Source organism: Acartia tonsa, chromosome 11, assembly GCF_053477335.1.
Source record: "Acartia tonsa isolate MP-2025a chromosome 11, ASM5347733v1, whole genome shotgun sequence".
Lineage (NCBI taxonomy): Eukaryota > Metazoa > Arthropoda > Copepoda > Calanoida > Acartiidae > Acartia > Acartia tonsa.
Genome location: NC_137270.1, coordinates 40,764,300 through 40,790,063, shown reverse-complemented (window position 1 = coordinate 40,790,063; position 25,764 = coordinate 40,764,300). Strand labels below are relative to the sequence as shown.

At 33.8% G+C, this 25,764-nt stretch overlaps 1 protein-coding gene across 4 annotated transcripts in view; it reads left to right on the top strand.

The window, feature by feature from the left end:
* The window catches only part of LOC145332299 (uncharacterized), a 32,718-nt gene extending 6,954 nt beyond the window's left edge, over positions 1-25,764 (top strand). Inside the window, exons 4-12 of one of the 4 annotated variants that reach the window (XM_080177266.1) lie at positions 13,643-13,719; positions 14,109-14,169; positions 15,664-15,745; positions 17,282-17,351; positions 18,490-18,563; positions 19,469-19,516; positions 23,624-23,690; positions 24,508-24,562; positions 25,537-25,764. In XM_080177266.1, the coding sequence (XP_080033392.1) occupies positions 13,643-13,719; positions 14,109-14,169; positions 15,664-15,745; positions 17,282-17,351; positions 18,490-18,563; positions 19,469-19,516; positions 23,624-23,690; positions 24,508-24,562; positions 25,537-25,660 (658 nt within the window). In that variant the 3' untranslated portion in view covers positions 25,661-25,764. Of the gene's footprint in view, positions 1-13,642; positions 13,720-14,108; positions 14,170-15,663; positions 15,746-17,281; positions 17,352-18,489; positions 18,564-19,468; positions 19,517-23,623; positions 23,700-24,507; positions 24,563-25,536 lie in introns of all 4 variants that reach the window. The other 3 variants (XM_080177265.1, XM_080177268.1, XM_080177267.1) reach the window with 3 other exon arrangements.

The window sequence follows — 25,764 nt, the reverse complement described above, 5'->3', positions numbered from 1 at the left end:
CTTAAGCTTTTATGCTAATAAACTTATTTTAATTTAGAAGTCACCCCCCTGTCGCCAACCCCTAGCCCCCCGGGGCTCAAATTAACCATAAAAATGAACCTAACCTTAATTTTTTAGAAACCATTGGATCAATAAAGATGATTTCTTAAACTTAAGCTTTTATTCTTATTAACAAACTTTTAGATTAGAAGTCACCCCCTGCTACCAACCCCTAGCCCTCTGGGGCTCAAAAACCCTAGAAATGAACCTAACCTTAATTATCTCAGAAACCATTTAATCAATAGAGGTGATTTCTTAAACTTAAGTTTATATGCTTATAACATAAACTGACATTTAGTTTAGAAGCTACCTCCTTGCCACCAACCCCTAGCACTCTGGGGCTCAAATTAACCCCAAAAATGAACCTAACCTTAATTTTCTCAGAAACCATTGGATCAATAGAGATGATTTCTTAAAGATAAGTTTATATGCTTATATAATGACTTTTAGTTTAGAAGTTACCCCTTGCCCCTAACCCCTAGCCCTCTGGGGCTCATATTAACCCCAAAAATGAACCTAACTTTAATTATCTCATAAACCATTTGATCAATAAAGATGATTTCTTAAACTTAAGTTTATATGCTTATAAACTGACTTTTAGTTTATATGCTTATAAACTGACTTTTAGTTTATAAGTTATCCCCTTGCCCCCAACCCCTAGCCCTCTGGGGCTCAAATTAACCCTAAAAATAAACCTAACCTTAATTTTCTCAGAAACCATTGCATCAATAGAGATTTCTTAAACTTATGCTTTTATGCTTATAAACTAACTTTTAGTTTAGAAGTCACCCCCCTGTCAACAACCCCTAGCCCTCCGGGACTGAAAAAAACCATAGAAATGAACCTAACCTTAATTTTCTCGGAAACCATTTGATCAATAGAGATGATTTCTAGGACTTAGACTTTAATGGTTTAAGAGTCACCCCCCTGCCCCAAATCTCTAGCTCCCTGTGGCTCAAAAGCACCCTAAAAATAAGCCTAACCTTCATAGAAACAATTTGATCAATAGTGCAGATTTATTTGACTATAGCTTCTATTGTTGTAAAATAAATATTTAATAATGGATGACAACGTCCAGAGAAGCTTTTAAATGATAAGAAAGGATCAACAAAAAGTGACATTAAGTTAAAAGTCAGCATGTTTTAAATGGACATTTGGACTTTTTGTTAATGATTTTAGAGTAGCTACACTTTGAAAATCGTACCTAAATGCTATAGAAATCATCATGCAAAGTTTAAAATCAATGGGACAATTATAATATGTCAAAACTAACGAAAAAAAGGCTAACCCTCACAGACCATATCTGCATATTTTAAAAAATTTACTAGAAATTTGAGTTTAAGTAGGTACCTTTTTAGGGGGTTTTTGAGCCCAGGGGGGCTATGGGGTCGGCGTCCTATGAACTAAAAGTTAGTTTATAACCATATATCTGCCAAACAAAAAAATAGTTTTTACACATAAAAGCTTTAGTCCAAAATATCTGAACTTTTAATAATGTGGTAACTTAAAAAATAAAAGTTAGTTTATAAGCATAAAATCATCTTTGTTAATTAAATGGTTTGAGAAAATTAAGGTTAGGTTCATTTTTAGTCTTTTTTTGAGCCCCGGAGGGCTAGGGGTCGGGGTTAGGGGAGTGACTTCTGAACTAAAAGTTATTTTATAAGCATAAAACCATAAGTTTAAGAAATCATCTCTGTTTCGGTATGTTTTTCTTGTATTCCCTGGCAAGTTCGAACCCATTAATCCCTGTTTCCTTACACCAAATTTCCTAGAGAATGAGTGTGTTACGCGGCATTCCTAACTATCTCCGCGCGGCGCGTGGCTTGTAAACAGACAGAAAAAACGCGCACTTTTCCTTTTGATTAGTCCCACGTGAAGAGCTACGTGATTGAAAATAATGTATTGCTTGAATATACATGCGCTCTGATGTGTGGAATATCTCAAATAAGCCTTCTGCTTAGTTTGACATCATAATGTGGTAAGAATTTATCTTTAATTCTTAATAATAAGCGTAGTATGGTATATTTTTACGAAGAAATTTAAAACATTAATTTTTCAACAAATAGACCATTTAACTGCTAACTTTTGACATACGAATATTTTCCTTAGTTTTATTGATCATTTGAATCTAAAATTATCAATTTCTGATGCTATTTAATATGTTTCGTGCCAATTTAAAGTTTTTTAGAAATTTTATATTTTTAATTAAATTGAAATCACGCAACCTCGATCTACAAAAATAATAAACCATTAATATTATGTAATTAATTTTTATATTTTTGTTTTAGATTCACTGTTTTCATGGTAATAAATACACATTTGTAAACTTCACATGTTGGTCATTCGGAGGGCTTGAGATTAAGATATCGAGAACGGCTAGGATTGCGTTCCGATACAATGAAAACAAGACAGAACAGATGCAGCTAAGAACATTCTGTGAAGTTTTGTGAATGTGTTGGTTGTGATACCTTACCACACATTATTATTATAGTCATAATCAGTACAGTTAACTTTAGTGACAATTATGGGTCCTAAAAAGAATAAAGGTGAACAATTGAGTAAGCGGCTGCGTCCAGCCGTTGATGCCCTAACCAGTGAGCTAAATAGAGTGATGAAGTTGGTCAGTGATACTTCAGAACTTAATGTTAGACATCTCACTAAGGAATCAATCCTTGTCCATGACAAGTTCGAGACATTTGACAGCATCATGGTCGGTTTTAGCAAGCTTGGTTTGAGAATCCAAGAGCTTGATGAGTTTAGTGACATTTATTCTGATATAGTTACTGTACAAAAAGACTATAGTTCTTTGAAAGATGCTCTTGATGCTATAGAAGAGCTTAGTGACATTCAAAGTGTTGTTGATGTTGTTGGTGATAATTTGCCTAACCATCAGGCTGAACTTTATGATCGATGTTTGAAGATTGTGAAAGTTATTAAAGGGCCATACTTTCCCTTGCCTGATGCAATTATAAACACTTTGTCTGCTTTGATGAAACGGCTGGCTGAGGTTAAGCTTGAATCTGTGAAGCCACCCACGACGACGGCGGGTGCCTCGACAGCATCGCCATTTGTGTCACCGTTTGGCACACCACAGTTCGTCGCCGGTTCTATGTTCACGCCAGGATATATGAATCGTGTCGACGAACGTCTTCTTCCATCTTTCGACGGCCTGGAAGCTTCCTATGTAAGTTTTAAAGACACTTTTAAAAAGCTTACTGTAGGACAAGACCCGTCGTATTTACAGTTATTGTTAAGCAGTGAAAAGGTCTGTAAAAATAAAGAGCTGAGACTCCAGTTAATTCAGATTCAATCGCATGAATCTCAGTGGGCCTACCTTGACGCACGTTTTAAGTCCAAAACACGTCAGATGCTCTGCCTTTTCAACCAATGGGAGAAGAAGTCTAAACCGTCGGACTCCAACCAGATTGTGACTGTGTTAGCAGAGTTTGGCGGAGCAGTTAGCCAGCTGGAGCAGCTGACTAAAGATGATGAAGATGATGAAGTTACCACTAGCCAGTGGTTGACTGTGATACTTCTTGAGATGTTATCCAAGAAGTTGCCACGTGATTTTCAAGATAAGCTCAATTTATCATTGGGCTCGATGGATGTCCCAAACGTCCCAAAGCTGTTAAAGATTATTGAAGAACAGCGTGGCGCCATTTTAATGAGGTGTTCGACTGATATGGACACCCCCTCTAAGAAGAAAGGTAACCCTGCGACAGCCGCTACCGCCGTAGGTAAACCTGGTAAATCTAAGATGAAGCAGTCATGTTTTGTTAATGGCTGTAGTGAGATGCACTTACTTTACAAGTGCCCAAAATTTCATGACCTGTCAGTGTCAGACAGGAAGAGTATTGTGGAGAGTGCTGGATGCTGTTGGATTTGTTTGCAAAAAGGGCATAAATCTGTGGATTGCCCGAAGGCAGATGTAATAGGCGGCTGCAAAGTGGACAACTGTGGTCAGGCCCATAACAACCTTTTGCATGAGAGTGTTGATATGGCCGCCGCCGTCTATGAAGTACATACTTCCCCTGAGGCGAACCTAATGTTAATGTTACAACAATTAGACGTCGTTGACATTAATCGCCAGAAGGTCCCAGTGAACGCTATGTGGGACACTGGTTTAACTACCACAATGGTAACCCAGTCACTTGTTAATAAACTTCAGTTACCTTTTACTGGACGTTCAGCAAGAATTTCTCTAGCTGACGGTGAAGTTAAACGTCTCCCGACGGTCAAGCTATGTTTAATTGATCGACACAAGAATTATCACATATTAGAACCTGTGGTAGTGCCTCTCATTGGTCCAAAAGAGGCGATCTGCTCCATAAATCCTGTGGAGGCAGCTGTTTTGTTTGATATGAAACCTGAAGATTTTACTTTGGTTGATGGGCAGGTTGATTTGCTCGTAGGGCACCTGCACCCATCGATGTTTCCCTACTCTGAACGTTCAGTAGGAGAAACCATGCTTTACTCCAGCCTGTTTGGATCTGGATATTTTGCTGTTAGTGCTAATGGTTTAGCAAAGAGTAGGTATGTTGTCTGCTCAGATGTTCAGCCGCAGCCGACTGTTGGTGCTGCTTGTGATGCTATTATTGAACCTGTTGGTTCTGCTTTTAACGCGGCTGATGAACCTTTTGGTCCTGCTAGTGCCGCAGCCGTTGACAACATGGCTACGGTGGGTGTTGCCGTGGCTAATATTGATAATGATGTTAGTTGTGCTGCAGTTATTCCTGATGATATTGGTAACGATACTGTAGTCGTTGATAACTTTGTTACGGCGGGTGTTGAGCCGCTGAATGATTCGGTTCCAGCCGGACAAGAGCCGACGGGAGTTTCGGTTCCGGCTGGACAAGAGCCGATCAGAGTTTTGGTTCCAGCTGGACAAGAGCCGACGGGAGTTTCGGTTCCAGCTGGGCAAGAGCCGATAAGAAATTCGATCTCGGCCGGACAAGAGCCGACGGGAGTTTCGGTTCCGGCCGGACAAAAGCCAGTAGATGATTCTAAGTTTTATGACAGCCACACTTTTATTACGTGCCCTGGTGGTGTTATGAATCAAGAATCGACTTGGTTGCTGCCAAGCTGGCCGCCCGACGCAGGGTAAGAGGCCTGCCAATGGCGGTTGGAAATATGGCGGGTGTTGCCGCCAGAAAGTCATTGAAAATATTCAAACCACACATATCTAATCTACAACATAAACTATTTATGTGAAAATGATCTTTAAAGAAAAAATATTACAAGTTATATATTAGGCTTGTGAAGGGAACCAAATTGGGTTCTGTAAAGAATAAGTATTCATTATTCAACTAATTTTATTGTTCATACCTAAGCACAAAAATTCTACAAAACTGTTTAGACTTTTAAAGCAGATTTAAAAAGATTTTGTTTCTTTAAGTATGATTTGAAAAGCAAAAGTTTGTGTGTATCAAATACCAAATGATTTGCAGATTTTAAATTGAGAAAAATAGATTTACAAATTATTTTTCTAGTTTTTTTTTATGGTTCACGTTTACTTAAAAAATGTTATTTCTCAGATTCTCATATGAAATAATGCATTAAAGTAAAGAACACAACATGTAATATTATTATGATAATGTTTAAAATATTTCTCGTTATTATTTTAAAAGATTATCGCAAAAAATCAAGATATTTGTTTAAATTTGTAAGCAAATCAAAGATTTTCTTTCATTCCGGAGGCAAAGATTTTTAACAATTCATGTACAAAAGTTTTCTTTCACTCCGGGAGCTGGGATTCCTATTAATCCACGCGTTAAGATTTTTTTTTCTTCATTCCGAGAGCAGAGATTCGTAGTAATATACGTACCTAGCGATTTCGGACAATTTTAAACCTTGAGAAAATACTTTAGCAATTATTTTCCTAGGCATATATATTTTTCGTTCATGTTTAAGCATTTATAATAATGAACACGATGTATGGTATTATTAAAATATTGATTATTATTTTATCTGAATGCCACAGAATTAATTTAAGATAAACTATGCATATTTTAAATTAACTCTACCTTCATTTTTATCGTATATATTAAAATACTGCTTCAATGTATTTATTTTTGAAAAAAGAAATTAACCATTTCTTAAGATTTATAAGTAACGCAAATTTTGATACAATTTCGTTTAAACTTTCAAATCGATGCAAGATTTTTTCATTTGAAATGCAAACTTAAGTTTTTTATACGTTTACGCAAGTTCTTTCAATGATTTAAGTCTTTCCGGGACCAGGGATTTTTTCGCGGAAAATTTCCTAGGTACCTGCACAGATATAAACATTTTTATCCTTGTTGGATTGAAATTTGATATGATAAGAAATTAACAAAATGAGAGTTTTACATCATTTAAATATTTCTTTATGATTTATTATAATCACATAAATAATTTAATATAACATGCATATTAAAATTATTACTATTTACCTTTGAACTGATGTACCTAAAGAGAAATTGCAGATTCAGCATTTTAAAGTTCTTTTCTTATATTGAGCTTTTGTTTTATTTTGGTAATTTAATTTGCATATTTCAATTGCAATTTTATTTTACACAATTTTAATTCACGAAGATTTAAAATTATGAAATTTTAATTTTCCGATGTTTAATGATTTTTATGGTCATATTTATTTAGATTTAAGTATCTATTTTATTAAAACATGTTAGATTTAAGGATCTTACCTATCTTATCTTAAAAATGTTTAGATGTAAGCCCGAGTATTTTTCCGCTGGAAACAATGCTAATTATTGAGAAGTTTTTTATGAAATTCTATTTTTCTTTTCTAGCAAAAAGATTTAGTAGAAAAAATGTCATTATTTAATCTTTCTTTCTTTTGATGAAAAAAGTCTGAGTTGATTATTTAATTATCGATGCGATTTTTAGTATAAAAATCATTTACCTATTTTATTATGTAGGTGCCTAATTGAAGTTTAGGTACTATTGATTATTAATTCATGTATTCGCAATTACATGGTCTGTAATTCTAATTTTATTGAGATTATGAGGCCATGATATAATGAGATGTGTGAGTGGTAAATGTGCAATTCATGTATATTGAATGCTTTTCCCATTCCTTATTCCTATCCTTATGTGGTAGTGGACTCGGTTTGAGTTATTGTGGTATTCGCGAGTTACCATAATTAATTTTAGGCCTTATGGCCATAACATTTTAAACTCTTGTGGTTTATGTGTTGTGAGATTGTGATTTCGTGGACACTGTCTGCACGCATATTGCAAATATGAGGTATTGTGTTCGATTCCCAGTGAATAGACGGGTGTGTTTCGGTATGTTTTTCTTGTATTCCCTGGCAAGTTCGAACCCATTAATCCCTGTTTCCTTACACCAAATTTCCTAGAGAATGAGTGTGTTACGCGGCATTCCTAACTATCTCCGCGCGGCGCGTGGCTTGTAAACAGACAGAAAAAACGCGCACTTTTCCTTTTGATTAGTCCCACGTGAAGAGCTACGTGATTGAAAATAATGTATTGCTTGAATATACATGCGCTCTGATGTGTGGAATATCTCAAATAAGCCTTCTGCTTAGTTTGACATCATAATGTGGTAAGAATTTATCTTTAATTCTTAATAATAAGCGTAGTATGGTATATTTTTACGAAGAAATTTAAAACATTAATTTTTCAACAAATAGACCATTTAACTGCTAACTTTTGACATACGAATATTTTCCTTAGTTTTATTGATCATTTGAATCTAAAATTATCAATTTCTGATGCTATTTAATATGTTTCGTGCCAATTTAAAGTTTTTTAGAAATTTTATATTTTTAATTAAATTGAAATCACGCAACCTCGATCTACAAAAATAATAAACCATTAATATTATGTAATTAATTTTTATATTTTTGTTTTAGATTCACTGTTTTCATGGTAATAAATACACATTTGTAAACTTCACATGTTGGTCATTCGGAGGGCTTGAGATTAAGATATCGAGAACGGCTAGGATTGCGTTCCGATACAATCTCTATTGATCAAATGTTTTCTGAGAAAATTAAGGTTAGTTTCATTTTTGGGGTTGATTTGAGCCCTGGAGGGCTAGCAATTGGTGATAGGGGGGGGGGGGGAGTGACTTCTAAACTAGAAGTTAGTTTATAAGCATAAAAGCTCAAGTCTAAGAAATCATCTCTATTGATCAAATGGTTTCTGAGAAAATTAAGGTTAGGTTCATTTTTAGGGTTTTTTTGAGCCCTGGAGGGCTAGGGGTTGGCGGCAGGTGGGTGACTTCTAAACTAAAAATTAGTTTATAAGCATGATAGCTCAAGTTTAAGAAATCATCTCTACACCGGTGTCCTGGATAGGAAAAAGGTTTTTTTTGACATACGTCTCACAAGACCTATGTAGCCATGACCGGGAGACGATGACGGTTCAGTACATGACTTTCGTTAAATCACAGCTGATCATTTTTGTGGATTTTTTTTTAAAATTACTTTTATACCCAAATTTTCATAGTTTTTCTCAAAAAAATCACATTTTTCTCACATTTACATCTTAGTTAGACTAAATTTATGCAAGTAAAGTATAGTAAATACAGCTGAACCTAAGGACTGTGTTATCATTAATAACAAAATCTTTAAGAATCGTTTCATGTTCCTGTTGCATGGCTCATGACATATTATATTGTTAAAACATAGTTTCTGGCTGTGAAAAGACATCCCTCTGAGGTTCCACTAATGAAGGTAATATAAACATGCTTCAAAAACAGCAATGATTTTGTTCCAAGATTTCCTTGAAATATTATCAAGTTATCCTGCTCAATATCGGTTCCTGGCTGATTTGATGTCTCAACATCAAAACAATATCTGCTTGGGGTATTACAGATGTCCATAACCACAGTTGCCATGTTCAAAGTCCTATAATACTATATATACAAGGCTACAATTTAATATACAACCAGTCCCTGGTTCTAAAGAGCTTGCATAAGGTTAATATAGCTGAGTCTTGATTGAGTCTCTGCCCTTTGTTCACACTGGTTGACATGGAAGATACTTTTGTTCTTTGAAGCAAGAGAGTTTTAAGTGGTTCAAACTGTGTTATTTAGATTAAGTAAAAGTCATAACAAGGATTTCATAGGTGAACCTACAGAATGATTATAGATACATATTGGATTCTAAGCTGGATGAAGAATTTGTAAGTTAGTGTATTCAAACATTGTGCTGATTTGACTCATGAATGTAAGCGCAGCTAAAGGACAGAAAAGCACATAGCTTGAAGCTTGAAGAAAATCATAGTAGCTTATGACTAGAGTGAATGTGAATGCTGGTTACATGATCATAACTGGATTTCAATCAAGTGTGGGTTTCTTTGGTGACTTTAAAACCCAGTTTGAAAATAAAACAAAGGCAAGTTTTCTGTCCTAAGCAGATCAATACTACCCTTCTTAAAAGCTACCAGTAGTAAAGGGACCTAGGAAGGTGTTAAACAGGAAGACCACAATATAGGATTAGCAAAGCAAGAATAAAGGGCAGTTTGTCTATCAAATGGTGTTATATTTGGAATCATAGACCCCCCTGGCTTTAGCATATCAGTCAGCAGAGTAGGCAGAAACCATGGTGAATTTTTGAGTAATAGAGAATGAGAGGACAGGAGCTCTTAGCTGAAGTAACTAAGGCAAGGGACTCTTAAAGACCATGTAGCTAGATGCATGGCAGTCTAGGCTTTCACCCATGGAAAGATTTCTCATGACAGTTGCTAGTTCATAGGAAACCAAAGGAAGTAAAAAGTTAGAATTCTTGAAATTTTATTCTGAATCTTGAGGTAATCCCTTCATATGGCAAAAGTCAAGCCACAAGTTCAATAGCAAACAAGTACCAGAACGGGAAGTTGAAAAAAACTTTGAAGAAAGAGTCAAAAGTGTGTGAAATTGATGATTAACAAACAAGGTCAGAATTCTAAACTAACTTCCATCAAGATTTATAGGCTGGGTGAACCATGTCAGCCAGCTAGATTAGAGGACTAGCTATACCAGGGTGGAGAGAGGTACCCTGTTTAGTAGACAGTATTGTGAGGCATACTTGTTAAAGTTAAAGGACAGGGATGGTAACTTCAATGTCTTGAAACATGGATCTAGTTTAACAGGTGGATTGATAGAAGAGAAAGAAATTGTGAAAAAAATTTGAGGGCAAAAACATTATGTTGCTTAGTCAAAGGCAAAGTCAGATAGATTGAATCATGTTGAAGCCAGGTAAAAGCCTATGGAGGCCAGAAGCAGTTCTTACGTGCAATTCATTGTTGAACATTAATTCAAAATAGTTAACTATTGCTCAATTTCTGACTACAAACCTTATTCCATTGATTCTGAAAGATCTTGTTATAGGTAATAGCACAATCTTCAGTACAGCAGTTACTTATTATACTTTTCTTGCGTAAAAACTATGAAATTTTGGGTAAAAAACTAATTTTCAAAAAAATCCACAAAAATGATCAGCTGTGATTTAACAAAAGTCATGTACTGAACCGTCATCGTCTCCCGGTCATGACTACATAGGTCTTGTGAGACGTATGTTAAAAAAAACCTTTTTCTTATCCAGGACACCGGTGTCTATTGATCAAATGGTTTCTGAGAAAATTAAGGTTCAGTTCATTTTTGGGGTTGATTAAAGCCCCGGAGGGCTAGCGGTTGGTGATAGGGGGGTGACTTCTAAACTAGAAGTTAGTTTATAAGCTTAAAAGCCCAAGTTTAAGAAATCATCTATTGATCAAATGGTTTCTGAGAAAATTAAGGTTAGGTTCATTTTTAGGGGGGTTTAGAGCCCCGGGGGGCTACGGGGTGGGGGTATGGGGTTGATATTGAAACCATAAAATGTTCATACCCATAAAAGCTTAAGTCCAAAAAATCTGCACGGTTCATCAAGTGGTTCCGGAGAACCCCCCCCCCCCCCCCCCTGCATCAAAAAGTCTTCAGTTACGTCCCCCTTTAAATTATTTACCACGTGGTTTTTAACCCTTACAGATCGGGCCCCTATTCCCACATTAATAGATCGGGGGGAAGGGGGGGGTCATATTGACCCCCCCCTCTATCTCGGCTTCTGTTACAGATAAAGACGTAAAATTTTTTTTTGGTGGTTCATGTGTATTTTTAGAGAAAATTACTTTTTCTAGTCATAGCGGTCAGGCCGCTCCTTAGCCGCTTTTTAGCGGCCAGCCGCTAAATTTTAAAACAGCTGTAGAGCGGCTAGTTTTGCAGCTAGGATCACCAAATTTTAAGACGAACTTTTATTTTTCATAACAAAAAAAATTACTTTTTCTGATTATCGCCAAAAAACGGCAAATAACGGAAACTGCCATTTTCGGCGGTTACGGCGGTAAAACGGCGGTTGGCGGCGCCAATGAATATTTTTATCTGTTTATTATTGCTCAAGGATTTACCAAAAAAATTTATAGGTCTCTAGCTGTAATAGAAGCCACGATATTCATTATATATGTCTGTAGTAAAAGCCGGACAAAAATCGGTCATAAAGTCGGTCAGGGTGCGGTCAAACGGTCATAACACCACTTGGCTATACTCAAAAAACGCCTGTCTCAGAAAACGCCTATCTCAAAAAACGCCCATCTCAGAAAACGCCTATCTCAAAAAACGCCCATCTCAGAATTCGCCTATCTCAAAAAACGCCTTTTTCATAAAATGCCTACTACATTTTTAAAAATCATCTTGTGATGAAACATGTAAGTCTAAGAAGGTATTGTGAATATTATACAATATGTACATTATAAATCTTCTTATTGAAATATCTATCCCTGAAGTATAATGTCACTTTTGTACATTCCTTAGGCACTTTTTATTTTTGTAAGCCTTTTGAGTAACAACATACTAAAGGTTTGCTTTTTGAAAATTGATCACAATTGAATATCAAAAACTTTTACATAGTCAATTCATCTTTTATTTTTTATTTTTTTCATATATCTACTGCAAACAACCCAGTTTACTTTTCAGTTATTACATAAGATGAACAACTATGAGCTCTATTAAAACATACTTTTTATTTATTTTCTTTATTATTTGACCTAATATCTTGAATTAACAGAATATCAGGTTGAAATGTTGTAAATATGACTAAACCTAGTAAATTTGTTAAGAGATAATCATAAAGATGTTGTAGAATTTTGGTTGGGTGAATTTTAAAATGGGGTTGTGAAATTTGGGTAGGGTGTAAGGAAGGAATAAATAGTTTGGAAAACACGAAATTATGTTCTAGTTTTTATTATGCTTGAAAGAAATTTTAGATTCATGTTATATAATTATTAAAATACACAAATAATATACAAAATATTTATTGAGTATGATATGCTTTAAACTTATCAGAATTAGATAGCTGTTCCTCAAAATAAAAAAAATAGTTTAGAATACCTAATCATTATAAATTATACATTTTAGGGGAAAAATAGGGTGAGGTTATTTTAATGTCTTATCCCTATATTCCTTCTTATTCTTACCAGATTAAAAAATGATGTACTTTTGAATGAGCTTCAATAATTAAACTCTTTCCTTCAATGAGTTCTCTCTCCAATAGTGTTCTCCCATTTATTTAAACTGCCCATTTTCTCTAAATATAGCAGCTACTCTTTAGTTTACCATTTTATCCATCTTTGTACATAGTTTATAAAATGGTTGAATTGGTAACTATTTATTTGTGTTTTAAATAAGAGATCATGAATGACAAGTATTTTATTATTCTTTTGAATACTATTAATAAATTAGGCTTTATTTTTAAAAATGTAGTGGGCATTTTATGAAAAAGGCGTTTTTTGAGATAGGCATTTTCTGAGATGGGCGTTTTTTGAGATAGGCGTTTTCTGAGATAGGCGTTTTCTGAGATAGGCGTTTTTTGAGATGACCCCACCACTTTTCTCATAAGGTCATTGATATCTCAGTATTCACCAAAAAAAATTTAGGTTTCTACCATATATACAAAGTCATAATGTAGAAATTAAGATTTATTTAGAATTTTTTTAAATTTTGGTGCTACCCAACCGACTTTGACCGGACACCACGACCGACACAGACCAGATATCCTAATAAAATCAACTCTTGCCGACGTATAATTACTAAACTTGAAAAGTCATGAAGTCACAAGTCTCTATCTTACCTACAAGAAAAATGACATTGAAAAAATAGAGGGGGGGGGGGTCAATATGACTCCCCCCCCTCCCCCCGATCTGTAAGGGTTAAAATATCAAGACTTGAAAATCTTCTTTTTAAATTGCATATATCACGAAAAGACAATTTTCAAGTCTTGATATTTTAAAAACTACGTGGCAAAAAATTTAAATTCTTCCAAATATATGCCATATAAATGTAGTTTAACCCAATAACTAGGAAAAAATATGCGGTTCACGTATCATATGGCCAACGTTCGATATCCGGCAACTTATCGGATATCTAGCATTATAAATCATCAGGATATCCGGTATTCGGTTGGATATCCAGCGCCAGCCCAACCCTATTTTCTATTATATACATATGTGACTTAATATAAACAAAAATAATCGTCTGCTGCAAAATCCTTCTTAGGTTAGAAGTTTCAATGTGTCTAATTGGCTATCAAAGGGAATAAATCTAATATGTAATATGTTTGTTTTTAAGATACTCTGAAGGATGGATAGAGTTTATGAGTAAGAAAATTGCCAGGAGAGTTGCAGAACAGATAAACTGTACGCAAGGTAATATTAATTATGGATTTATAATCACCTGGATCTTACACCAGATTATCATGTACTTTAATAAAGTAATACTTTTAGCTGGCTAGAATAACAATCCCACCAAACACCCCCCCCCATCCCCTCGCCTCTTATTGGATGAACGAACTGAACAATAAATGATGTCCATGTTAGCAACCTAAATTGACGACAAATTTTTCCTGTTTTAATATCCACGTATATTCAATATTTATTAGCAATGACAATTATAAAAGCAAAAGAGTCAGTCCGTATATACGTAACGGATAGCTTTAGACTTGTTAGATTTGTCCGGTCTCTTTGTAGGTCTAATGCTAAAGTTGATAAAAACGCTTATTGCAGTTGACGAGATTTTAATAAACAATTTGTTTTAGTTGGAGGAAAGATGAGATCCAAAAGTTATAGTTCTCTGTGGAATATCAAATATTTGCCAAGGTTTGTTTGGTTTTAAATGATTTAAAATTGTCTAAACTATCAAACAATCGGTGGAATACAGCGGTTTTCGGTGGCAGCCACGGTTTCGTCGCCGTTTCTTTAGTTTCATACTGTGCAACTGCCATGCCAAATATCAAAGTCTTTGAAAACATAAGTTTAGGGGGGAAAAGCATAAAAATTACAACCTTGGGGGGAAAGGGTAATTTTGTTTATAAACCCTGAACCACTCTTTTTTGCAATCTACATTTTACTGGATATTTTGTCTATGGGTAGTCCATAAGTGTACTGCTTTACAGTACATTGTTTCTATTTGGCTCCGGCTCCAACCTAAAATCAAGAAAAACGCTACATATTTTTTTCCACGTCTATTTTTGACTTTTGAAGGTTTCAAAAGTTCAATTTTTGATAAAAATCGTTTTGAAAAACTTGAAAGGGGCATTTGCACATGACAAAACAGAGTTACCAAATTATGATTTATAAAAAATCTCTTTATTTATCTAGTCCGGAGCCAAAGCCGTTTTTTAACGAAAATTACGGCTCCGGCTCCAGCAAAATATGGCAGCTCTACGGATACGGCTCCGCAACACTGCTCTAAAGTGATAGGGATCGAATATCTTTTTTTCAAATATTTCTTATTTATGTAGAAAAACCATTAATTTCTACCTTATACTATATTTCATAATAATCCCTTAAAAATTGTTATTTTATCAGAATCAATCTTTAAAAGAGGAGAAAAGTGCAAAAAACGTTTTTTCATTGATTTGTTTTAGATTTGCATAATACAGTGGATCAGTAAAAAATCAAAAAATATAGTTTTTGATTCATATACAAGCATTTTACTATAAAAGAATCTTTTTTTATCATAAATGTTTCTTTAACAAATAGAATGTACTATAAAGCTGTACACTTATGGACTACCATAGACAAAATATCCAGGAAAATGTAGATTGCATAATAGAGTAGTTCAGGGTTTAGTAACTTGGTTTGTACTAAAATTTGTGGGTTCCATATTTATCCCTTGGGAATAGGATCCCTGAGCTATTCATAATCTAATTTCTCGTATTCATTCGAATCCGGTGGATAGGAACCGGATCTCATTCATACGAAAAACTAAGTCTAGCATCGTATTATATCCAGCTTTCTACGAATATATAAATGTACAATCATAAGATTAAAACTAGTTTTTTAGCCGGTGCCTTCGGCACCTCGGGGCTAAAAAACTGGTTTTAATTTTATAATGGTACATTCTATATCAACAGAAACCGTTTTATAATACGATGAAAGAAATAACTATTCCAGTATGGCTTCGTAACTGATTAATATCCGCAGGATTAGAATACCAGGTTCCCAGCCATACTGATCAAATATACTTTGTAAGCCCTTTTGTCCCGCGGGGCTTACACAAATGTTTTGTTTATCTTAAAATGTTTCATTTTAATATCAGCGGAAAACAGTCGTATAATACGATGCGATAAGTAACTATTATTTTGTCAGGTTTAAATGGAATCATTTGAGTGAAAGACTGAACTACGAGAACGAGGCTAAGCGGCAGCAGATGAAGAATGAAATAAATCAGGTTAGGTTACAATTATAAAGCCTAGAAGGACGGGCAGGGACGTCCAAGCTTTTTATTTTGAGGGGGGTAAAATGTGAGGTTTAAGGGGTAAAATCTAATATTTACAATTTTTAGGGTTGGCAATCCGAATCCGGAATCCGCCTAATTTTTGGCCAATTTTAGATTCCGGATTAGGATTCTTAATTCTCTTACACCAACAGCAAAAAAAAATATTAAACTAAATGAAAATTTTAAGGATCAGGTTTTTTGATAGAAGTAAAACATAAATGTGGTTATAAATAATTCAGGGGTTTATATTCTGCAAATTTGGATGACGGGTAATAAAAATCTGAAATAGAAATGACGCAAATGACGCAAATTCTGACGTTTATCTAAAAATGCAACATATAATAATAGCTATTAAAACAATTTTCAAGCATAACTTTTATCTTATTAGGATAACAATTAAATAAGAAAAATATTTTTACCATATGAAATTCGTGATCAAACACCTAATTGAAAAAAACGCAAGACATAGCTTTTATTTTAAGAAAGACTAGGGGCAACGGACGCCCCCAAGAAGCCTCTAGGTGTTCTTAATGTGGGAGGGGGATAAGTCAACCGCCCTTCTACTTTTTAATTTGAGTTTTAATAAGAAATATTCAGAAAAAAAATTTGGGGGTGTGATTTTAAATTGGGAGGGTGGAGATACGCTCTCCCAAAATAGTTAAAACCTTCCCTGTACCTTAAAAAAAGCTTAATTGCAAAGGAAAACCAAACAGATGTCATTTTTTAACAATTTTATAAAAAAAAAACATTGGCGCACTTGTATAAACACCTTATCGCTAACAAGTTTTGGAATAGACAATCCAGAACCATCCAGTTCAAAGGGAATGGAGAAAGAGAGAGGGTGAATCTATCCGAAAATATTTATGATCGAGATCTTCCTTCATCCAAATTTGACCCTGCTAAAGGGGAGGGGGGGGAGGATAAAAAATATGTGGTTGGGGGAGGGGGGGGGGGAATGTAAACATCAGGGGAACGTGAAAGCATTTTTTCCAATTTTTCCCCTTTTTGGTGAAAAAAAAACTAAATATGTGGGAGGGGGGATAATATAAATAAAATAAAAAGTTCTGAAAATATTTTTCCATTTTATCCCCTTCCTTGCTGGAAAAAACTAGGAGGGGAAATAGTTATTTCTCGCATCGTATTATAAACAGCTTTCCGTGGATATAGAATGTAGAATTATAAGATTAAAACCTGTTTTTTTTAGCCCCGAGGTTCCGAAGGCACGGGCTAAAAAATGGCTTTAATCTTATGATTGTACATTTTTATATTCGTAGAAAGCTGGATATAATACGATGCTAAATATAGTTTTTTCGTATGGAACCGGTTCCTATTCACTGGATTCGTATGAATAGGCACGAGAAAAAAATTTTAAAAATTTTGCAGTAGAGGAAAAAATTAATTTTGTGCAGATTGAATTGAACACCCCTAGAATAATTTCAAATTATTTTTATGTTTAAAAAAAAATAATTCCCATTTAATAAATTTTAGGTTAAAAAAGAAGCCGAGCATTTCCAATCAAACATTAGGAAAGCCAAGAAGAGAAAAGCTGAAGAGACAGGTACGATCCAGGGAGGTTGGAGGAGACTAAGGTTGGGCCAGATATCTGGTCTGGCCGGTTATCCTGTCATTTTCAATATCCGGCCGGATACTGGATATTAAAACTATCCGGTTACATGATATCCGGCTGATTTTTGACGAGGGATATCCGGTTACCCTAGAGGAAACATTGCACTCTAATTACACAAGTCCCCAAAGTTTTATAAGAACTTCTTTTTGGTTGGCTTATCAACTTTGGGGACTTAAATTGATTTTTTTTGTTTTTGTTCAATAAATTGAGTGTCCAAACGTTTCAACCACTTATAGGAAATGAAATTTTAGAATAAAATTTTTCCCTTGACGTTTGGGTTTGTTTTTATAGTTTTTATAAATCCTTTTCTTTTTGTAAAATTTCTTATATATGATTGGATCTAAATAGGTATATACTTTGAAAATTGAAATTTGGCACTTTCTTTCAAAAACACCTTGAAGGATAGTGCGTAAATAAAATCTGTAGCTACCATTTATTTCAGTTATGTTTAAATAGTTTCCTATTAAAAATCAGCTCGATATCTTTCTAAGTATTTTTAGTACCTAATGGGGTAGTTTCACGAAATGCATTTGGACTTAATTTAGTGAACCGCATATTTTTTGCTAGTTAATGGGTGGGTTAAACTATAGGTATTTATATGGCATATATTTGAAAGGATTTCAGTTTTCTATCACGTAGTTTTGAAAATATCAAGACTTGAAAATCATCTTTTTCAATTGCATATATCACAAAAAGACGATTTTCAAGTCTTGATATTTTCAAAATACGTGGTAGAAAATTGAAATTCTTTCAAATATATGCCATATAAATGTAGTTTAACCAATTAACCAGGAAAAAATATGCGGTTCACTGAACTAAGTTCAAATGCATTTCATGAAATTACCCCTTTTAGTGTTTTGGTGGGTGATTTTCCCCACTAGACCCTTTGGAGAAAAGTGCAAAATTCAATTTTAAAAGTTTTAATGGTATATACAAACACATGAGACATTTTACAAAAAGAATTGGATTGATAACCATAAAAACTAGCCCAAACGTCCAGGGCAAAATTTTATACTAAAAATACCCCCCTTGTTGACACCCTTTTGATTGATTTTGTTTGATTTTTCAGAGGAGAGTGGAGAAGTGAAAGAAGGGGGAGGAGGAAGACCCTTCATCTTTATGCAGAACACGCCCATTGGAGAGGTAACAAATTCTCTGCTATGCCAGGCGTATCACATCTATCCTATCATATAAAGTAGTAAGCTTTTTTTGTCTGAAGCTTAAGATCTTAGTAACTACTGAATTGACTAGAAAGGCTTCACTTAGATCTTGGGATGGTTTTAGGCTATTTTATTCTTTAGCTTTAAGTCAAGGGATAGTTTTAGGCTATTATCCCCCTTTCTCTACCCCAAGGAATAAAAAAAACCCTTAAATGCTAGGGGCGCAGCTGCTAGTTCCTGTATAAAAAGGAACTACTTATATAAATACAGTATGATAACAAGGATGACAACATCCATGCAGCATGACTAATTTAAAGAATGGGGAAAATGCGTGTGTTTTAAAATTGCGCGGCTCTTGTTAATAGTAGAAAAATGTTACGCTTACCGTTAGAATCGTCATAAACTTTTTTTGGAAATATATGTATCATATTCATGCTATTTGTAGTTTAGAAGCTACGTTGGAAAATGTGAGAATGGTTGAAAAGTTTTAAGTAAGTTGGGACATTTTAACACGTAGCTCCTAAACTGTACGTAGCACAGGAATTATTCTTAAATATCCAAGAACTAGAGTTTAACAGAATGATGCATAACATTTTTCTACTATTAACACAAGCCGTGCAATTTGAATTTAAGAATGGACGCATTTTTGCACACTCTTTTAATTGGTCATGATCCAAAAATCTTCATTTAATATGCACTTTGGAAAAACCAGTTTTTAAGGCATAATTTTTTAAAATCGCTAAACATTTTATTCTTATACAAAACTCCCCAACCCAATGAAGAAATTAAGATATTGATTATTAACTTCTGTCAATGGCAAGTGTGTTAAATTAAGCAATATTTTTGTTCTGTTAAAAAAACACCTTGTATAATTCTTGTTTTTTTTAGGGTGAAAGTTATGAAAGTTCTGATGATGTAAAACAAAAATCAAAAAAGGTTTTTTTATACAAATATTCATTATATTTATAACAGATAAGCGTTTTTTTTATGTTGGCTATTTTTCTAGAGGCAGGTGACATATTGTATAGTACCAGTGACGTCAAAGCTTTTAATTTTTTAGGGGGGTAGAATTGGGTGTTCCAAAGTTTGAGGGGGGTAATACTATCGCACCTTTACCCCAACCCTTGGACGTCTTTGGATAGGACTGTAGTAAGGGGGACACAGTGGGTTTTTTGGCTGTTTTGGGGATTTTTTAACTTTATGAGTCACAAATACCAACAAAAGCTTATTTTATCTAAAAATAAAGTTAAATTCTTTCATATACAGGTTATAGCTTATGTAATATAACATATTATATACATATTTTTGTGATTTTATATAAGAAAAATGTCCCTAGAACTACTCTACTCATATGGTTAAAAGTTCGAAATTTCTGATATTATTCATATTAAAAAAAATTATTTTAACATCGACTGAGACCTCAATTAAAACTTTTGGAGAGTTTTTAAGCTGTATATGATTAATATACATAATATATTATTCTAAGTTATCAATAAATAGTATACAGGGCTCGGCAGCTGCGCATCAGCTGTGACTAAGCCGTAAATTTAAACCCATTTTGATGCTTTAAAAGATTTTTGATAAGAGGGATTGTTATACTTGGGTCAGGTTCAAACTTTCAGTTGATATTTAAAATTGTAAATGGTTTTCCTGAGGTATACAGGCTGCCGAGCCCTGCAAACATACACCATACAAAATAGGATAAAAATGTGATGTTCTTCAAGATTTTATATGCATTCTCAATTCGATACTGATTTTAAGTAAAAATATTCTTCTATTCTTCTGGATTCCAGGGGCTTTTTATTTAAAGGGACAGCGAAGCGCTAGAAAAATAGCCTAAACCCATCCCAAGTCTTAAATTTGAGAATAAATTAGCATAAAACCAACACAGGGTTAATTTAGAGAAACCAATCGGTTCAGTATTCACTGAGATCTTAATCTTTGGACAAAAAAAATCTTACTACTTTATATTATAGGATATCTAAGAGTTTTTTTTAATGTATCGTGGTATTGCTTATACAAATTTTTTTTTAACTTCCTTGTTGATCGTTTTCTTTTAACTATCTGCTATTAATTATCAAATATGACTTTTTAAACATTAAAAAAAATATAACATATGATATCAGTCCGTAACGCTATGGGGGAAATGTAATTTTCACAGCTAAAATATATGTGCATCTAATCTATACATTATCTTGTCCGTTTATCTGTCATGCTTCAAAAGAGTTTTTGCTTATTATCTCTCTCTTTTTATGTTAAAAAACTGCTCTATAACTCAATTTGCCTTTTTTGTTTATGTCAAGTTTTTTGGTGCTTTATTACTTATGGATGTTGTCATCCTTATTATATTGTAAAATCTTTTTTAAAAGTGAAGCTTTTCTATAATTAGTGTCCGTCCGTACGTCTGTCAATCTGTTTGGAACGGATAACTTTTTTTCGTTAATATAGGCATGTTAGAATTGTCTTATCAAACTTTACTTATCATACTTTGCATGGTGATTCCTGTAGTAGTTACGTACGATTTAGAATGTGTAGCAACTCTATAATCATAGCCAGAATGTCCACTTTTAACATGGCAATTTATCCTGTAATTATTAAGTTTTTCAACAAATTTACTTACATTTCTGTTCAACTTTTATACATTTATGCTCTGATTATTTATGACAATCTATAAGTGGTAATGTTCGTTTTTCCCACCGTCTCAGAGCTTCGCTTTAATGGATGTTGTCATCCTTATTATTTTCAAATTTTAATAGTTGGATGGAATATTTTAGTAATACAGTAAATGAAAGTGGATTTAGGGACTACTATAAATTTAGAAACCAAGGCCATTGAAAGGAAAGAACAATATAAATTAAGTATTTCATACAAAGTTAAAGGACAGACAGAAAAAATAGTGGCTTAGAAATCAAATTTAATTAAAATGTTTCAGAAATACAGAAAGGAAGACATACGCACATTTATAAAAATTGAGCAGCTTTGTTACTAAAACTATTTCATAATAATCATTGTATATATGTTTTCAGTATATCCCATAATATAAAGTACTAAGCTTTTTTTTGTGTGTAGCGAAGAATCTCACTCACCACTGAACCGATATGGTTCTTTAGAGGGAAGCTTCTTATAGGATGGTTTTAGGCTATTTCATTTTTATAAATAAGCCTGGGTATTGTTTTAAGCTATTTTTCTGCCCTTCTATATCCCTTCGAATACCCTAGATGCTAGGGGCGCATTACCATCAATGAGGTAAATCTTTCCCCCCCCCCCCCCACCCAAAAAAAAAGCTGTCTAGGATTTCTATAATTAGGGTCAGTCCGTACGTCCCTGCGTCCGTGCGTCCGTAACGTTAGCTTTTTCGTTAACTTAGGCATGTTAGAATTGTTCTATTGATTCCTGTATTAGTTCTGTACGATTTGGAAAGCGTATCAACCCTATAATCATTACCAGAATGTCAATACGTTTATGTTGATTTTTAACTTATATTATAAGTACAATATTATAAGCGAAGCATCTCTATAAACAATTCCTAACAATGTCCGCTTACCCTTAAACAGTATTTTATATTTAAGAACTTTTGCAACAAATTTAGACACAATTTTGACAAGACTTATTTATATATATTTTACATATTCACGCTGTTTGTCTGTCACCCCGTTTCAGAGCTTTGCTTTTATGAATTTTGTCATCCTTGTTCAAATATAAATCAACTGGTTGTCAGACCATTACCGATAGACTAAGGAATTAGTAAATTATAATCTGGATGCTTCTTAGTATGGTAAAAAAGTCTTTTAAATAGCAGCCGAGAAATTTATGTTTTCCCTAATAATGTTTCTAACGGACAGATGTACCGACATACGGACGTATCATTTACAGAATAGCTTTGCTATTAAAAACGGAAAGGTAACCTTTAAAGATTAAATATGTGTCTTATTAAATTATATCAATTTTTAGTAGTTTGACTTCATAATGGTATTTAATTTATATTAATACAACTTCACAGTATCTATTTTCTAAGCTGGATTTCTCATTTGGGGCTACGAGGTGCCAAGAGTTATGAACTAATCTTGAATTATGAATACTTTAATTTAATCAGGGCCTAAATAACTTTTGGCACCTCGTAGCCCCAAGTGAGAAAAACCTTTAAACGTAAAAAATACATGTTATTTTAAGATGCAATATTAGGTGTTCTTGGATTTTAAATTACAGATTTATGACAACTTTTCTTATTTTTCTTTGCATTTTAAAGTAGAAACATCTGTATATATCAATGAAATATTGTTACATATCATTTAATCAGATTTTTACACCAATTTATTCTAGGAAAAAGTAGGAAAAGCAATGTATGATGATTTTAATGAAAAAATTAACTTTTTAAAAATATTTCTTTGACCACGTTCAGCAAAACGGCTGTATTTTGCATGGCAACTTTTGAATGGTAATACTAGCCCCTGGGACATTTAACTCAAAATTAAGGAAATTTAAAAAATGACCAAAAATCCCACTGTGGGGGAGGGGGGGGGGGGGGTAATGCAACCATCTCGTAATCAATGCGCAAAGAATTAGGTCTATTTTTCCTAAATCGAATAAAAAGTTGGAAAAGTAACGACTGGCGGCTCAATCGTAAAGCCGGTTTTTGGCTGTTTTCAGGGCAACTCCTTCATGATAGTTTTACTTCAGGGCAACTTTTTGAATGATAGTTTTACATTATTTGGTATAAAAATTATACTCTTGGCCTTTTTTTTGGGTCTACCAGGCTTTTTTAGTCGGTTCTAGATGTTAAGCAGTTGGTACAAGAATTTTTTCAAAAGTTTATTGGTATAGGTAATTATTGATAATTTTTCCCTAAAAAAGACCCAAAAACGGCTAAACCACTGAGCCGGTATCAAGCGGAAAAATGTCGGACATTGGTTATTTGTAAAGCCATTCGGCATCTCGGGGCTACCAATACTAGTTTTAATCTTATTATTTTTATTTCCGCAGAAAGCTGTCTATAAAACAATGCGATTTAAAACTTGTATTGTATAAAAATATAAATCTTAACAGACAAAGAAGGGAAGAAAATCTAAAGAGAAGAGTGAGGAAATTCCTGCGCCGGGCAAATCAGCCAAAAGTAAGAAAGGTATCGTAGATAGAATTAACAGAGATGGGTTTTTGAAAGATGAATGCCGCGTTTTTTCAATTCGCAAAATTTAAACAGAGTATACAACTATTTATTTAATTATTTCGCTTTTGTTGGTACGGCCTTTATAGAAGAAAAACAAATCATCTTCAATCCATTTTTGCTGCATATTTATTAATGCATCTTTTTAGAGCTGTATTAGACATTATACAAATGGCTAAAATAATAATTTTAAAATTTTGAATTCTTAAGTTGTATACTCTGTTGAAATCCTATCGTCTTCGTTCAATCAATCAATGTCTAAAAAATGTCGGAAAAACGCGGCATTCATCTTTCAAAAACCCATCTCAGATATATATATGTATATACAGATAAACACCCCCCCCCCCCCTCCCTCCTTTCCTTTTTTTTACAATGACCTTTTCGTCTGGTAGAAATTGTTTTCTCCTGCTTGGCTGTGTTAATATTCCCGACACCATTGGTTGATTTTCAAAGACCCAATTGAGAGTCCCCTTCTCCATCTAGTGTTTTACTCTAATGTAGAATTGAATGAAACTAAAAATAGATAAATAAAGTAATATCAAAAATACCTATGCCAAACGATAAAGTTACTTTGATTATATCGCTCCTTAAAATAGAATAAAACCTTTGCCAAAACTTTAATTTTTAAAAAGACCATTATGGGACCTAAGTGATGCTTCCCTAAATTGTATGAATCTGTGTTTTACCTGCGGTTTTTGACATCTTGACGGACAAACGAACATTAAAACCTTACTTTTTTTTACACGAAATAATCATTTTTTTCTAGGTGCTAAAAATGAATTCATAGAAAGAAGTCCAACATCCGCCAAAAAATCTAAAAGGAATTTTGACATAAAAAAATTAATCATTTTTTAGTAGCGAAGCTAATCTATAATTAATTTAATTAATCTGTCAGTCCGTCCCTACTGCTTCTTTATAACAACTTTACACGCATATTAAAATGGATATTAGGGTGGGTTCATGTCGGAATTAGACAAAGCGGGGATATGCAACAGATAAAATTAACCTTAAAAACATTTCTGACTGAAAAAGAATTTTAAAAAATTGAGTTTTAGAACACGACCACTTAAAAATATAATTCATTACTTATAAGTATGCAAAGACGACATTCAAAATTTTTTTTGAATCAGAACTATGGCTTCATGGTGCTCCCTGGAAAGGCCTTGAGGAGCTGAATCAGGAACTTTTGTCCGTTTCAAAATATCTCGTTCCTAGCCTTAGAAATCACTAAAAAACCAAAATTTTTAAAGGTTTATTGAGAATTGTCCAATTTGTAGAGGTTTTTTAGATTTTCTCAGGCTAGGAACGAGATTTTTTGAAACGGACAAAAGTTCCTGACTCAGCTCCTCAAAGCATTTCCAGGGAGCACCATAAAGCCATAGTTCTGATTCAATAAATTTTTGACTCCCATTTACAAATAGCTATACAATTGAATGTCTGGTCGTCAGCGGTTTTAAGACTTAGGATAAATTTTAAATCATCCAGAGGTGTATTATATCTATATAAATTGAGTGCAGATCCCCGCTTTGGCCTCAGAAAAAAAATGTCCAAAATCGACCCACCCTAATGGATATTTATATTTTATAAGATTAAGATCAGTTTTGTTAGACCCAAAAGGCCGTAATAAAACTAGTATTAATTTTACAATTCGTATTTTATTATTTGTGGAAACATGCCCATAGGTTATATTTTAGTATGGCTGAGAACTGGTTCTTATCCAGCAGATATATTGATCGGTTTCGAAGCCATACTGGAAAATGTTGAAACATTTCTAAATGCCAAAATCATTTCACAGAAGTCCAACAAAGTCGGAACAAGGACAAGGCTCTGCGATGAGGCGAAGGAGCGGCGACACCGCAGAATCCGGCGGGTCTGAAAGATCAACATTTTTGAGGAGTCTTTTTGGCGGGGGTTCTTAATTTTGAAGATTAAATTGTTTTTCTTTTTAAATTAAGATGGAATTTAAGCCAAACAAAATATTTTTTTTATTTTAAATGTTTAAATTATGATGTTTTTACGCTAA